The sequence below is a fragment of the Chrysemys picta genome, chromosome 15, assembly GCF_011386835.1.
Source record: "Chrysemys picta bellii isolate R12L10 chromosome 15, ASM1138683v2, whole genome shotgun sequence".
Lineage (NCBI taxonomy): Eukaryota > Metazoa > Chordata > Testudines > Emydidae > Chrysemys > Chrysemys picta.
The window spans coordinates 15,938,255-15,952,639 of NC_088805.1; the positions used below are offsets into that span (position 1 = coordinate 15,938,255).

Below are 14,385 nucleotides of genomic sequence, written 5' to 3' on the forward strand. Positions count from 1 at the left end.
ACTATTTTGTTTATTTTCTAATGTTTCTTTTTAAACCATAACATAGTTTATAGTTATGGTCATGTTGAAAACAAAACCAAAATGCAAGCGTCTGCTATGTGGGATGGATAGTGTCATTAGCAAACTGACTTAACAAAGCAAAAAGTGTAGCCTGTAGTGAACAAGTCAATCAGACCTGTGTGAATTGCTTTTTATTGAGACTTTAACATACTTTATTTTAGGACATTCACAAGGACCAACCATACTATGACATTCCAGACACCCCATATAGAATCACTGTCCCTGATACGTATGAATCCAGAGAGGTAAGTGGTGTCTCTTGATTTGGTGGCAAAAAGTAGTTTAATTGACTTGTCTCAGTCAGCCACTCTGAACAGTCTTGTTTTGAAGGTGCCTTCTAAGGTAAGGCTTGTGTGCTGTAATTTAGCTACCAGACATTTGAAGTTCATTCTGAATTTCCCTATTTCAGAATTGCACCTTACCAAAGTGTAACAGTTCTCTGCCTCTCAGAACACACTTTGTAAATAGCCTTCAATATCCTAATGTCATTAAAAGTCTCTTCAACTGTCTCTTGCTGGTGCCCTTAATGTTGCTTACTATGCCAGTAAGCATAATGCTGTTTGTGAATTATTGGCCGGCTGACTCGTGTATCAATGCACTTTTCCTAGAGTATAGTGAAGGACTTTGCTGCACGCTGCGGGATGATTCTTCAAGAAGCAATGAAATGGGCTCCTTCTGTCACCAAGTCCCACCTTCAGGTAACGAACTTGAATTTGTGAAGAAATAATTTATGATGCTCAGCAAAGTACAAAGTTCACATCCCTTGAAATAACAGTATAATTCGACTAAATGCATTTATACTTATTTTGTATCTTTTTGGCTATTCTGATTCCTATTCCTCGTCCACCCCCCAATAATGGAAGCATCACTAAAATCAGTATCATTTTAATTTTGTTTTTGAAGGTATCTTCAAACAATATCTTTGCTAAGTTATTCAAATTAATGTTGAGTACTTCAACCATTCTGTTCACCTTTGATTCTATGTTAAGAATGCAGAATGTTGTGGAGGTTTAATTACTCTCTGATTCGGTGTTATGAGAGTGATAAATTCTGACTAACGTGCATAAAAATTCATGCATTTTAAAATTCTCAGCAGGTGATCAGAACACAAGATCTTTGCTGCTTTGCTATTAGAGAGAGAAGGTTTTCTCAGACTTTTAATTCTCTTTCAAATACAGTAGAACCATGCTAACTTACAAGACTATGGTAAACTACTGAATTTTGTGACTGTTAGCAAGTAAGGACTTTATCCTGCTGCTAATACCTTTTGCTGAGCCCAGCAGAATGTGTTTGCACAAACACGAATCAGAGAATGTGTCACAAAATGTACTTTAATTTATTTACTCAATTACAGCTTAGTTTTAATTATTTATCATTTGTAAGGTACCAGTAAATGTGCTGTTGTATATTTGATAAAATCAAAAAGAAGTCGTGGTAGTATGGGAGCAGAATAACATGTCTGTGAACCCTGTGCTGGGAGGTGGGGGTTAAGCTTTAGTGCAGGTTAGAGTTTCTAGAGTAACCTGCTTTCTGTTACCTCTCTTTCCCCCCTCAGCACTGATGTGGCAGTTTCTGGAGAGGCTCAAGAATAGTCTATAGTACTTCAGATCTACCTGTGACATTTGTATTCCCTCCTGTAAAAGAAGAGTGAACACTAGTTTTTCAGTCTTTATTTCTAGCAGATCAAGACAGTTAGTGTTTCCACCTCACTTCATCTTACATGGAGTCTAAAATGCCTCTTTTTGCAGAACATTTGTGCTTGGTTTTCAAAATCATGATCTTTGCTTCAAACTTTAGATCCCTATTAGGTTTGCTTTATCCCCTGTACAAAAGAAAGAAAAGTCCCTTTTTATTTTAGGCTTCTAGGATGAGATTTTTCAAAAGGTCTAATGTCTTGGGAACGAAAGTCCTGCTTTCCTAGTGCTGAGGGAGCAATATTTGGAAAGGAAAACAAGGACTAAACCTAACTAAATAGATTGTCAGATGTGTGTATAATAAATCTTTTGGTAATTAAGTATGGGTAATACTTGAAATGAGCTAGCTGCTCTTGAAAATTACAGTGCTCTTCAAAAGAATCTAATTCCTTGTCTCTTAGGAATACCTAAACAAACATCAGAATTGGGTGTCAGGCTTGTCTCAGCACACCGGGCTGGCTATGGCTACAGAAAGCATTCTCCACTTTGCAGGCTACAACAGACAAAACATCACCCTGGGGGTGAGTATCAGGCATCAACAAACTAATCCTATATGCTGTAAGTCAAGCATATCACAACTAACATACCAGGTGTCCTCTCTGGAGCATCCCTTGATTTGAAATGAAGGGAAATGTGTCTTTTAACCATGTTCTTCCTCATTTGAATGGTTGGGAGGTAAGAGATACAACAAGTTAAACTGTAAATCTTGTGTCTTTAAGCACAAAACTTTATATTAAAGTCTTTGATGTACTTTTAGCAAGGGTTTAGTATTACGTATGTCATTTTTAAATGATAGAGTATTTCCATTTATATAACTACTTCTTGTAGTTGTATGTCTGAAAAGGCAAATGATAATGCTTCCCAGAATAACAGCGCAAGGTTGGCCAAGTGCCATTGAATGAATGTTGTTACATTTCCACCCCAAAACATGTCTTTTCACTGCATGTTTTCCATTGATGGCAGTGACTGCCCATGTGCATATACGTAAGTGGACTTCGTTACATTACACTACTTCATATGTACTGTTAAGCTGCATTAGCTGTTTATACTCTGACGATATACTTCTCTCAAATCAATACATGAAATTCTTCCTTTAATGATGATCTGAGTGACTAAGGCCCTGCATATCAACATGAAAATAAAACTCTTTCATTGTTAATCAGAGAGGCTGACGGTCTTTTCCTCATCTCTTGTTTTATTATTTTGAACCTTGGTTTGCTGCTTGGTTATTACACGAGCATGACATTCGAAGCATGTAATAGTTGTCACAAATTTATCTACCTGCCAGTGAACCGAGCAAGCCACTAGGCAGGACTGCAGAAGAGTGTTATTAGCTGAATGCTGGATTTTCAGTGTTCTTGCTGAGCCATGTGGATTTTCTGTTAAGACTCAATATCAGGATGGTGATTTTAAAATAGAAATTAAATGATCCTTGCCTGATTGCATTTAGCTAATCACACTGATTTGTAATCCGTAGGAATTTTGGCCCTTTTGAGAAGGGGAATATAGAGACGTAATTATATTTTTGCTTATTTGTTTTGAAATTTCAATACAAGTACTGTAGTTCTGAAATGTTGGATGTATCAAGACTTGTTGTCCTGAGTTTAGGGCATAAATGTGCTCCCCCAGGAGATCCCAAACAGAGTAGTGACTCGGAGTCATCTTTCTCAGGAGCCTTTGTGTTATGCAAAGGGGTAGGGGGACGATGAGTGCATGACAGTCTATTGTCAGAGGCAGAATGCTCCCTCCTTTGCACCTAGACAGCTCTGCAAGCTGGCACATGAGGAGGGCTGAGCCATGGTTCTGCATGCTCCTTGCCCCTTTCCCCCTCTTCCACGCTATTCTTCAGAAGAGGAGTCACAGCCTCATGGATGCTGCTCTTCCCTATACCTAGGGCCCTGCCAAATTCATAGTCCATTTTGGTCTATTTCACGGTCATAGGATTTTAAAAATGGTAAATTTCATGATTTTAGCGATTTTAAATCTGAAATTTCATGGTGGTGTAATTGTAGGGGTCCTGACCCCAAAAGGAGTTGTGGGAGATGTCACACGGTTATGGCAGGGGGGTTCTGGTACTGCTACCCTTACTTCTACACTGCTGCTGGTGGTGGCGCTGCCTTCAGAGCAGGGCAGCTGGAGTGTGGCAGCTGCTGCATGCAGAGCTGGGCCCTCAGTCAGCAGCCACCACTCTCTGGCCATGCAGCTCTGAAGGCAGCAGCGCAGAAGTAAGGGTGGCATGGTATGGTATTGTCACCCTTACTTCTGCACTGCTACTGGTGGGGCGCTGCCTTCAGAGCTGGGCACCCGGCCAACAGCCGCCGCTCTCCAGCCCCCCAGCTCTGAAGGCACCACAGAAGTAGGGTGGCATGGTATGAAATCTGAATAGTATAGGGTAAAAGCATACAAAAGACCAGATTTCATGTTCCGTGATGTGTTTTTCATGGCTGTGAATTTGGTAGGGCCCTACCTATATCTGAACTCTTGATCCAGCAAAGCCCTACGGGGCTGCACGTGTTGGGGAAGGAGCTTTGTCACCACTGATTCCTTTATTTGTTCATTAACACCAGCATAACGCAGTATTAGGGAGATCAACCTATATGCTCTTTGATAGTGTTCTGGTAGCCATGGTAATATTTCAGTTGTTAGTGTTCTCAGTTTTTGACACTGAATGGATGATCTGTTTAAAAGTCCAGACAGTTTATATGGATAAAACAATTTTTGAATATTAACAGTTGATAACAATTACAACTGTTGTTTATAGGCAACCCAGCTAACTGAGAGACCAGCCTGTGTGAAGAAAGATTACTCCAACTTTATGTCTTCTCTTAACTTGCGCAATCGCTATGCAGGAGAGGTAATTATAGAATTTTTCCTGAACTCATGGAGTTCCCCAAGTGGTCGTGTTGCTTTTCTAACTTGTACTTGCTTTCAAATGGAGGATTAAGTAGAATGCAGCTATAATGGCAAAGAGGCATCATCCTGTATATCTAAACAAGGACTGTAATGAACATTCTCTTTTCTAGTTTTAGGGCATAATACACACCGTTCATTGAGGAGATCATTTCACTTCTGGTCTTGTAAAGATTTTTTGATATTTCAATTGCAAATAAAGCCCTCGTTCCTCTTTGGGTATACTTGGTAATCTTAGCAAAATGTAGCATCAAGGCCTGCATTGGATCTCCATGCTGAGCTGTGAATACACCTAGACTCCAGCATGTACCAGACAGTTGGGGTGGGTGGGGGGAGAGTCAGCCATGTAGAGATTTTTCTCATCACCATTGACCAAAGAAATATGTTTTACAGGTGGCTGGAATGATTCATTTCTCAAATGCTACAGGTCGGGCATCTGACCTGAATAAACTGATGATCAAGCAGCTAAATGATGCACTGGAACCAGGCCAGCCTGAACTCTACACCCAGGCCATGTTTATGTTGACTGCAATGCTAATAAGTAGCAAAGGTAATAAAACAAATGGAACTTTATTTTCTACTTCTGAGTGCTGATGCTCTTAGCACTAAATTACAATTATAGATGCAATATACACAAACCCAGTGAGTATAAACTGAAGCAGAACAGTGTTCTATCCTGTAAATTTAATTCAGGGGAAACCTCTTGAAGTCACAGCTAGACGTTATTTGTTTGGAGTTGATTGTCACAAATTGTGCAGACCAATTTCCTGCTGACTTGAAAACTATTTCCTATTTTCTCTGTCAAAGAAATCTGTATGAATGTTTGTTTTCAGACTGTGACCCTCAGCTCCTGCATCACTTGTGCTGGGGCCCCCTGCGAATGTTTACTGAACATGGCATGGAAACAGCAATTGCTTGCTGGGAGTGGTTACTTGCTGCTAAGAATGGAATAGAAGTACCGGTAGGGAGCTTCATTCAATGATTTAGGGTTTTTTTCAAGAAAAAAGAGAGGAGTAAAATCTCATTTAAAATAAATCCGTGCAAAATAGGCATGTTAAATACAACTGTTGATTTCTTGAGTCAAGATTTCCCAGTATGCTAATGAGTTGATGTTATCATGTGGATAATCTCACTCTCTGGATGTACTGCTGGAGGTGGATTTATTTACACATCGCCTGCTGTACCTTCAGCCAGTTCAGTTGAGAAGCTTTTTCACTTTCAGAATACATGGATGATTAAGCTAGATGTGCTGGCAATTTTCCCTTATATAGCATTAATTACAGACTCTAGATATGTACCTTCAGGCTCATGTCTTATCTGCACACAGAAGTTGCACCAGTTTAACTTAATTAGGTTTTTAAACCAATGTAATTAAACTGTTGCAAACTCCAGTATGAACACTCCTATTTTGGTTTCAAAGTATCTGATTTCAGTTTACCTTAAATAAATCTTGTTTAAACTGAAATAAGAGTGTCTGTACAACCGTTTTGCACTGATTTAAGAAACTGATACAACTTTTGTACATAGACCAGACCTGAGTTTTCCTTTCTCTTGCTTTGCCATAACACCTCTTTTGAGGAGTGAAAGGAACTTGGCTAGCAATGCCGTTTTGTTTCTGGCATTAATACCCTGAATTACAAGATACGTTTTTTAGAGCTATTATTTTCCTGTAACGGGCGAAACAGTTGTACTTCTTGAAATGTGAGTAAATCTAGCAGTAATGGCGTGGTAACTCCTCAGTGTAGTGGCAGCCAGTGAAATGCTGAAACCACTGCATGTCGAAACAGCTACAATGACTGAGAACCAGCACTTTCTCTCAGGTAATTTAGAGAGAAGTTCCCAATATGTGCAGGGAGCTATGCTGCAGTGGAGAAGTAGGCTTAGTCATGGCGATGATTAGCCCCATACCTTTCTAATGAGTTTCAAAGTTTCAGATGTTGTGGGGTGTTCAGAACTAGTGTGCTCCTTGCTAATGCAAAGTCCTGCAAACAAGTAAACGCACTCAGAGCAACAAACACTCATCTTTGTTTTCACAGTTCATGCGAGAAATGGCAGGAGCCTGGCAAATGACAGTGGAGCAGAAATTCGGCCTGTTTTCCGCTGAGCAGAAAGAAGCAGATCCATTAGCTGCTTCAGAAGAGAGTCAGCCACGGCCTTGCCCTCCAGAGGTCACACCACATTACATCTGGATAGATGCAAGTACCCCCTTTCTGCAGTGGTCCACTTCGGATAATGATGGGATGGGAGGATGCAGGCAACAGGCACCAAGAATGAGATGCTCTGTGCCTTTGGACCAGTAGCACTGTTCATGGTTGCAGTACTTTTGTGCCTAGTGTGGGGCGACATTTTCATGTTTGCAGAGGTGCATAAGAATGGGAGAAATGCAAGGGGGGGTTCTGGTTTTATTGAGCTACATTTTTCCTTTGGTTTTCGTTTCCTCAGTTTCTGGTGCAGAGATTTGAAATAGCCAAGTACTGCAGTTCTGATCAGGTTGAGATCTTCTCCAGCCTGTTGCAACGATCCCTGTCTCTGAATATTGGAGGGGCAAAGAGCAGTTTGAACCGACACGTGGCAGCTATTGGACCCCGTTTCAAGTGAGTGATGTTTATTCTCTTAGAAGGAGCATGGGGTAGGAGGACAAAGAGCTAAATGCCGAGTATAGGACTTGTTCTTTATCTCAAAGGATAAAACTTTCTGAAGTGCCTAGAATGATATAATAGACTATGTCCCATTTTCAAAAGTGACTCAAGCACGTCCATTAAAAGTCAGTGTGACTTAGCTTCTTAAGTTATTCTAGGCACTTCTGAAAGTTTTTTTTACCCCAAATACCAGGAGTTTTGCATTAGTCTCTGGTGTAATTCATGCATCACCCCAGAGATTTGGCAGAAACATTGTATCCATTTTTCTGGATTACTAGCTTGGAGATTTTCATGTCCCATTGTTTTCCAGCCGTAGTTTCAGGAACAGGTTGATGGTGAAGGATATGCAGTTTGCCCAGAGTGTCTGAATGAGAGAGATCTGGCTCCCTTGAATCTCTTCAGATAATTCATCCTGCGTCAATGCCAGTGAAACATGAAAACGGACCACCACATTCCAATTATGAGAGAATAAAAAGATGACGCAATAAAGCACTGTTTTTGACTAGTGCTGCCTTCGTTCCAACAAAACAAATTGGCATCCTTTATGTAATATGTATGTCACATGCCTTGGCCATGAAGTGCGATACTAGGCAAACATTGCAGAGTAAAAATGTTTCATGATTTTGTTTTCTGCTTTTTTAAAAATAAAGATTTTTCCCCTCTTTTAGTTCAAGTTTGCATTGCTCCGAAGTACTCAACACATAAAGCCAAATTCAGACATTACATATTTAACTATCCCTAGACCTGGTAGAAGCAACTCAACTCTGAAGAGAATTGAGTTGCACCCACGTACACCAGATTTCTGTTCAGTCCATGATATTACTTTGTGTCTTGACATAGTTCATCTTTTGCTTAAAGAAATCTGTTCATGCTTGGCTTGGACAGTGCCATAGTTATTAGTATGGTCTGACATCCACTCAGTGTACAGCAGCAGTCAAAAAAGCAAACAGAATGTTGGGAATCATTAAGAAAGGGATAAATAATAAGACAGAAAATATCATATTGCCTCTATATAAATCCATGGTACGCCCACATCTTGAATACAGCATGCAGATTTGGTTGCCCCATCTCAGAAAAGATGTATTGGAATTGAAAAAGGTTCAGAAAAGGGCAACAAAAATAATAGGGGTATGGAATGGCTGCATATGAGGAGAGATTAATAAGACTGGGACTTTTCAGCTTAGAAAAGAGATGACTAAGGGGTAAGGCCGGCTCCAGCATTTCTGCCGCCCCAAGCAAAAAAAAAAAAAAAAAAAAAAAAAATAGTCGCGATCTGTGGTGGCAATTGTGGGAGGAAAAAAAAAAAAAAAAGCCGCAATCGGCGGCGGCAGTTCAGCGGCAGGGCCTTCGCTCCTAGAGGGAGTGAGGGACCTGCCGCCCCCGAATTGCCGCAGGTGCCGCCCCTCTCCCTTGGCCGCCCCAAGCACCTGCTTGTTAATGATTGGTATGGAGAAAGTAAATAAGGAAGTGTTTTTTACTCCTCATAACACAAGAACTAGCAGTCACCAAATGAAGTTAATAGGCAGCAGATTTAAAACAAACAAAAGGAAGTATTTTTTTCACACAGCACACAGTCAACCTATGGAACTCCTTGCCAGAGGATATTGTGAAGGCCAAGACTATAACAGGATTTTAAAAAGAACTAGATAAATTCATGGAAGATGGGTCCATGGAGGCTATTAGCCAGAATGGCCAGAAATGGTGTCCCTAGCCTCTGTTTGCCAGAAGCTGGGAATGGGTGACGGGATGGCTCTCTTGATGATTACCTGTTCAGTTCATTCCCTTTGGGGCACCTGGCATTGGCCACTGTCGGAACACAGGGTTTTGGGCTAGATGGGCCTTTGGTCTGACCCAGTATGGCCGTTCTTACGTTCTTAGCAATTTAGAGTGCAAGGGTTGTCTTCACATGCTCTGTATATATTGAACTTTAGGTTGCTGACACTCGGGTTGTTTCTGCTGCATGCTGATGTCGTTCCAAATGCAACCATTCGCAATGTCTTGAGAGAGAAGATTTATTCTACTGCCTTTGATTACTTCAGGTACTATTTATTTTCTTTTCACCAATTCCCCAAGAAAAGCCGTTTTCCATGTCACCTGTGCTTCTACGCTGTTCATTATGTATACTCAAGAAGTCAAAAAGGAATTAATAGTTTGATGTGCTTTGTACCTTCTTACTAGGGGAAATCCAAATTTCTTTTAATCTATTTGGTTTTGAAGATTACAGACCCTACTGAGATAAATTTTTCAGTGTTTCAAAGGATTTTAGACATGGAATTCCTGTGAAAGCCATTGAGAGTGTGCGGCTGAAATTTATACTCCGATTTGAAAATGTACCCCTATGCAATATGTGGACAAATGTTCCTTTTTAGTATCTGGCATGGGTGCAATCTAAAGTAATATAAGTGACAGCACCATATGACAGTGTTAGGATGGTGAGAAGTATGTCAGTTTTTAATTCTGCATTATTCATAGACACAAAGAGGCTGCTTTTTCACCCTTCAGAAGTTGATAGGAAGGCTGCACATCCCAGTGCAATAGATTCAAGGTGTAAGGATAAAACACAATGAGACTTAATCTGTGCTCACTCATTGCCCCTGGTCTGAAGAAAAAACATAGTTTTTTTTAGACTCTTGCATTATAATCATTTGCATATCTATTTTTAAGTTATCCCCCAAAGTTCCCCACACAAGGGGAGAAGAGGCTACGTGAGGATATCAGCATATTGATCAAGTTTTGGACTGCCATGTTCTCTGATAAGAAGTATTTAACAGCCAGCCAGTTGGTGCCTCCTGGTGAGTTACTGATGTGCGGTCTCAAAAACCCTTTTTGTTTCTTTGATTATTTGGTTCTGTGTGTAAACATTTTGTTTTATTTTAGATAATCAAGACAACCGGAGTAACCTGGATATCACCGTTGGATCTCGGCAACAGGCCACACAGGGATGGATAAATACTTACCCGTTGTCCAGTGGCATGTCAACCATCTCCAAAAAATCAGGTCTCTTTCTTTAATTGTCACTAGCTACTCATGTAACCATAGAGTACACTTCCATTCAATGTCATTTAAGGCCAATATTTGCATTAACATTTTGGCTCAGGTTTTACTGATGTTACACTTGAGTCAAGTGACTTGACTGTTGTTGCAAAAAGCTGAGGAAAGGTGTGCCTCACTGGGAGCAAAGAGCAATGTTTTGAAACTAGCCATTTTTTTCTCCAGATCATTTAGTTGTATAATGCAGATAATGTAAGACCAGAGGCTACGGTAGCTTAAATTCCTGAGAGGAAATTGCTTATTGTTCATCAGTGTGCCAGAGCTCTTGGACAGCAAAGTGGACGTAGCTTGTCAGGTGCCTGAATGTACATTTGTACAGTTGCAAGCTGCAGGTTATTGTTTTTATAAGTTATTAAAGTGGACGTAATGCTGGTGAAGGTGCCAGATCGATAGCCCTGTAGATTTAAGTACTTGGCATATTCATAGAACAAGAACACTACATGCAGCTGCAGTGCAGGCTTCCTCCCATCACCCTGCCAGTGTACTCAGTCCCATCTTAGGAGCATTCCATGCCATTTCAGTCCTCCTCCTGTCTGCTGAGACGGCCGGTAAGGGACAATTTGAAAGCTGCGTTCAGTGTATTTGTAGAAAAACGACTGAATGCATTTTCTCCCTCTTTTCTCAAGGGATGTCTAAGAAGACTAACAGAGGTACCCAGCTACACAAATACTACATGAAACGGAGGACACTGCTGCTCTCGTTGCTGGTAGGTCATCCTTTGTTTCACAAGAGCATGGGTGTGAAATGGATTTCTAACATTTTGTAGTTGTTGTAGCACAAATAGACTAAACTAGCATTTGAGAAAAACCTGGAATGTTTTATCTACATCCAGAAAGCAATTTGTTTTTGTGTTGTCCTCAGGCTACTGAGATTGAGCGTTTGATCACCTGGTACAACCCACTCTCCTCCCCTGAACTGGAGTTGGATCAAACTGCAGAGAACACAGTGGCAAACTGGAGATCTAAGTACATCACTCTAACTGAGAAACAGTGGAAGGATAATGTGAATTTGGCTTGGAGCATTTCCCCTCATCTTGCTGTGCAGCTGCCTACCAGGTGAGATGCAACTCAAAAAAAAAAAAAGAACCAATATAATTCCCTCTGCTGCATAGGAAATACTCAAGGCAAGCATTCACATTTACCACCTCCTTACCCCTCTTGCATCCCTGCACTGCTGGCTGAGACCATTAGACAATAAGAATTAGTCTACTGAAGATCCTAGCCCATTTCAATAAATTGGAGCCTGAGTTCAATTCTTTTACCATAAAGCCCAGATGTGATGTTTGAAGACCATTCCAACTAAACCACCTTCACACTGTTTCATCAGCCAGTGGGTACAGAGTTAAAACTGAATTAGAAACCTCTTTGAAAAGAGTGTTCTAGCCTTAAATTGATTTGAGCCTTAAAACAAGTAAGACAACAGAAGTAGCTTGCTTAGCCCCTGAAGGGAAAGGAAGTACTTTGCCTCTTGCAACACAAGCAGAGTTGTGGAGACAGGCTTCCATAGGGTTCCACAGAGAATTCTTCAGCCAGGAAGTTTGTGACTGGCTGAGCCAACTAGTGGTGTGAAGAGAAACACTAGCAAAATGAGGTTAGATATTTCTGACCAACTTGTAAGTTTTTGCCAGCATGTTTGTCCCTTATTGTACATGGATTTTATGTGGGGTATTTCTGTTGTTAAAGCATGTGTGTTCCTGGGTCTAACTGTTCTCTTCACAAAAGTAGAAGTGAGAATTGAAGCTCACCTTGACCTACTAACACATACACATTCCTGGTTACACTCAGATTTAAAAACACTGAAGCTATTGGAACCGAAGTGACCCGCCTGGTTCGGTTGGACCCAGGAGCTGTTAGTGATGTACCTGAAGCAATAAAGGTAATTAATTTTAACAGTAATTTATATTATAACAGTGCCCAAATTCTGCTAAGAGCTGCACAGACATACAGAACTCCACAGTCCTTACTCTGAAAAACTCACATTGTAATTGTAAATGTGACTCGGTAAGTGAGAGCTGCAGCCATAGATAGGGAAATAGGATGTGCAGATGAGGGTTACACAAACAAAGTTATGTGGTTGCTGAGTTGTGCTCACATCTTGTTACAAAGTATGTTCCCCAAAGTATATGAAACTTCCCACAATACACTAAAACTCATTCATAAGTAATATAGCCAGTGGACCAGCTATGGGGGAGGGGGGATGATTTGATTAAACAGCTGTATCCCTGTTTTGGTTGACCTGAACTCCAGTTCAATATGTGTAAATTACTGCACCTGGCGATTTTTAACCTGAGACCAGTTAGTGGTTAAATGGTACTGTGTTTGTGCCTGAAAATTAAATGCCTTTTACTATTTAATACAGCACCTAAAGATGCAGCACATTTAATTTGCAAAACTCGATTCATGCGTCACTTTTTTCTCTATTGTAGCAGGATAGGTTATGGTTTTATAATTAGACATTGTGAGCCAAATTTATCCCTGGTGTGTGTTGCACCAGAAATTATTTTGGGCCTGTAAATTCATACTGTTCCGTGTTCTGCTTACAGTACCTGGTTACATGGCACACAATTGATGCAGATGCCCCTGAGCTCAGCCATGTTCTATGCTGGGCACCAACAGATCCACCTACTGGCCTTTCATATTTTTCAAGCATGTACCCACCTCATCCTCTAACAGCTCAGTATGGAGTTAAAGTCCTGCGGTCCTTCCCTCCGGTAAGAGACTATGTTCCAGGAGAGATCGAGAGAGAACCTACTCATGCTCAATTAGGACTTTGGGTTTTTGTGCCCACGTGTCTTAATTTCATTTGTGTTAAGAAATTAACAAATTTCTTTTAATTGACTCATTATATTGGGAAGATAAAGTAGATGAAGCTGCATTTGGAAATCAACATTGATTGTCCTATATAATCTTGGTTCAGTTGTTTTGCAGTGTGTTTGCTGTCCGTCATAGTTCTGTGCTGTAGTACTTGGTCTATTTCTTTAAAGACCGCGTGTGTCTCAAACTGCTTCTATGAGTAAAACTGCTTTCCTTCAGTGAAAGGTGTTCTTTCTGGAACTGTGTAAAGCTGGGGGTTTTGAATACTTGTCAAAATAGTTACAAGGGTCTGTAAAATACTAAGTGTTCATCAGCCCTGTTAATAGCGTTTCTGCCGGGGCAGTGTGGGCAGAGGGAAATGGGCATGCACTTTCAGTTGAATGAAGAATGAAATTCCTGATGCCCATGCGTTTTTAAAAAAAACATTTTTCCTTGATACTAGCAAAAAACTAACTGATTCCTGTTTTTTTTTCTTTTTTTAGGATGCCATTTTATTCTACATTCCACAGATTGTGCAAGCCCTTCGCTACGATAAGGTGAGAGCGTATAAATACTGCATGATGCAGACATTTTGTTCAGAGTGTTTTCAAAAGACGTTTTATTAGCTCTGAATTAAGAGAAGCAGAATAGCCACAATTTAGGATTCGAATGATGCTGCTTCATATCCAGTATTTATAAGAAAAGTGATGGTCTTTAGAGACAGGTGTGTTTTTAAGAGGCACTTGTTTACTCTGCATAGCCCATGTATATTAAACTTATAAGTAGCCTTCAATAGATGTGAGGTTCTTTGTATCGCTAACCCATCATAGAATTGGAGGAGTCTGCATGAACAAACTTTCTGTACCCCGGCATGTAGTTGGCAATAGCTGTTACTAACAACAGAGAGGAGCTAGAGTGCAAAGTGATACGTACACAGATGTACTACATAGATACCAGGTAATATCCTGTTCATGTTGAAGCCTTGGGCAAACCTGGCTCCATGGTAGACCCAGGAATTGGCTCCCAGATATGCAAGCATTCCCATCCACCCACAGACTATTTATATTTTGGTCCGGGCAATGTCCTTAAACCAGTAGTATAGGTGACCATGTGTAGTTTTTCTCCAAGTTTAGTGCCAGTGGGTCCAGATGTCCTACTGTCGTTGATTGTGCTGTGCATTGCATTAATGCATCATATCAGGAAATCTTGCCCCCTGGAGTCATAAGACTCAAGCCACAG

General features: G+C 40.6%; 1 protein-coding gene across 3 annotated transcripts in view; it reads left to right on the top strand.

The window, feature by feature from the left end:
• Positions 1-14,385, top strand: part of PI4KA (phosphatidylinositol 4-kinase alpha) — a 92,195-nt gene that overhangs the window by 61,368 nt on the left and 16,442 nt on the right. For all 3 annotated transcript variants that reach the window (XM_065568378.1, XM_024105693.3, XM_065568379.1), the window contains exons 27-42: positions 222-305; positions 669-758; positions 2,156-2,275; positions 4,516-4,608; positions 5,058-5,214; positions 5,498-5,625; positions 6,701-6,859; positions 7,107-7,258; positions 9,235-9,342; positions 9,968-10,095; positions 10,181-10,300; positions 10,981-11,060; positions 11,216-11,409; positions 12,139-12,229; positions 12,897-13,064; positions 13,650-13,703. In XM_065568378.1, the coding sequence (XP_065424450.1) occupies positions 222-305; positions 669-758; positions 2,156-2,275; positions 4,516-4,608; positions 5,058-5,214; positions 5,498-5,625; positions 6,701-6,859; positions 7,107-7,258; positions 9,235-9,342; positions 9,968-10,095; positions 10,181-10,300; positions 10,981-11,060; positions 11,216-11,409; positions 12,139-12,229; positions 12,897-13,064; positions 13,650-13,703 (1,926 nt within the window). The remainder of the gene's footprint in view (positions 1-221; positions 306-668; positions 759-2,155; positions 2,276-4,515; positions 4,609-5,057; positions 5,215-5,497; positions 5,626-6,700; positions 6,860-7,106; positions 7,259-9,234; positions 9,343-9,967; positions 10,096-10,180; positions 10,301-10,980; positions 11,061-11,215; positions 11,410-12,138; positions 12,230-12,896; positions 13,065-13,649; positions 13,704-14,385) is intronic.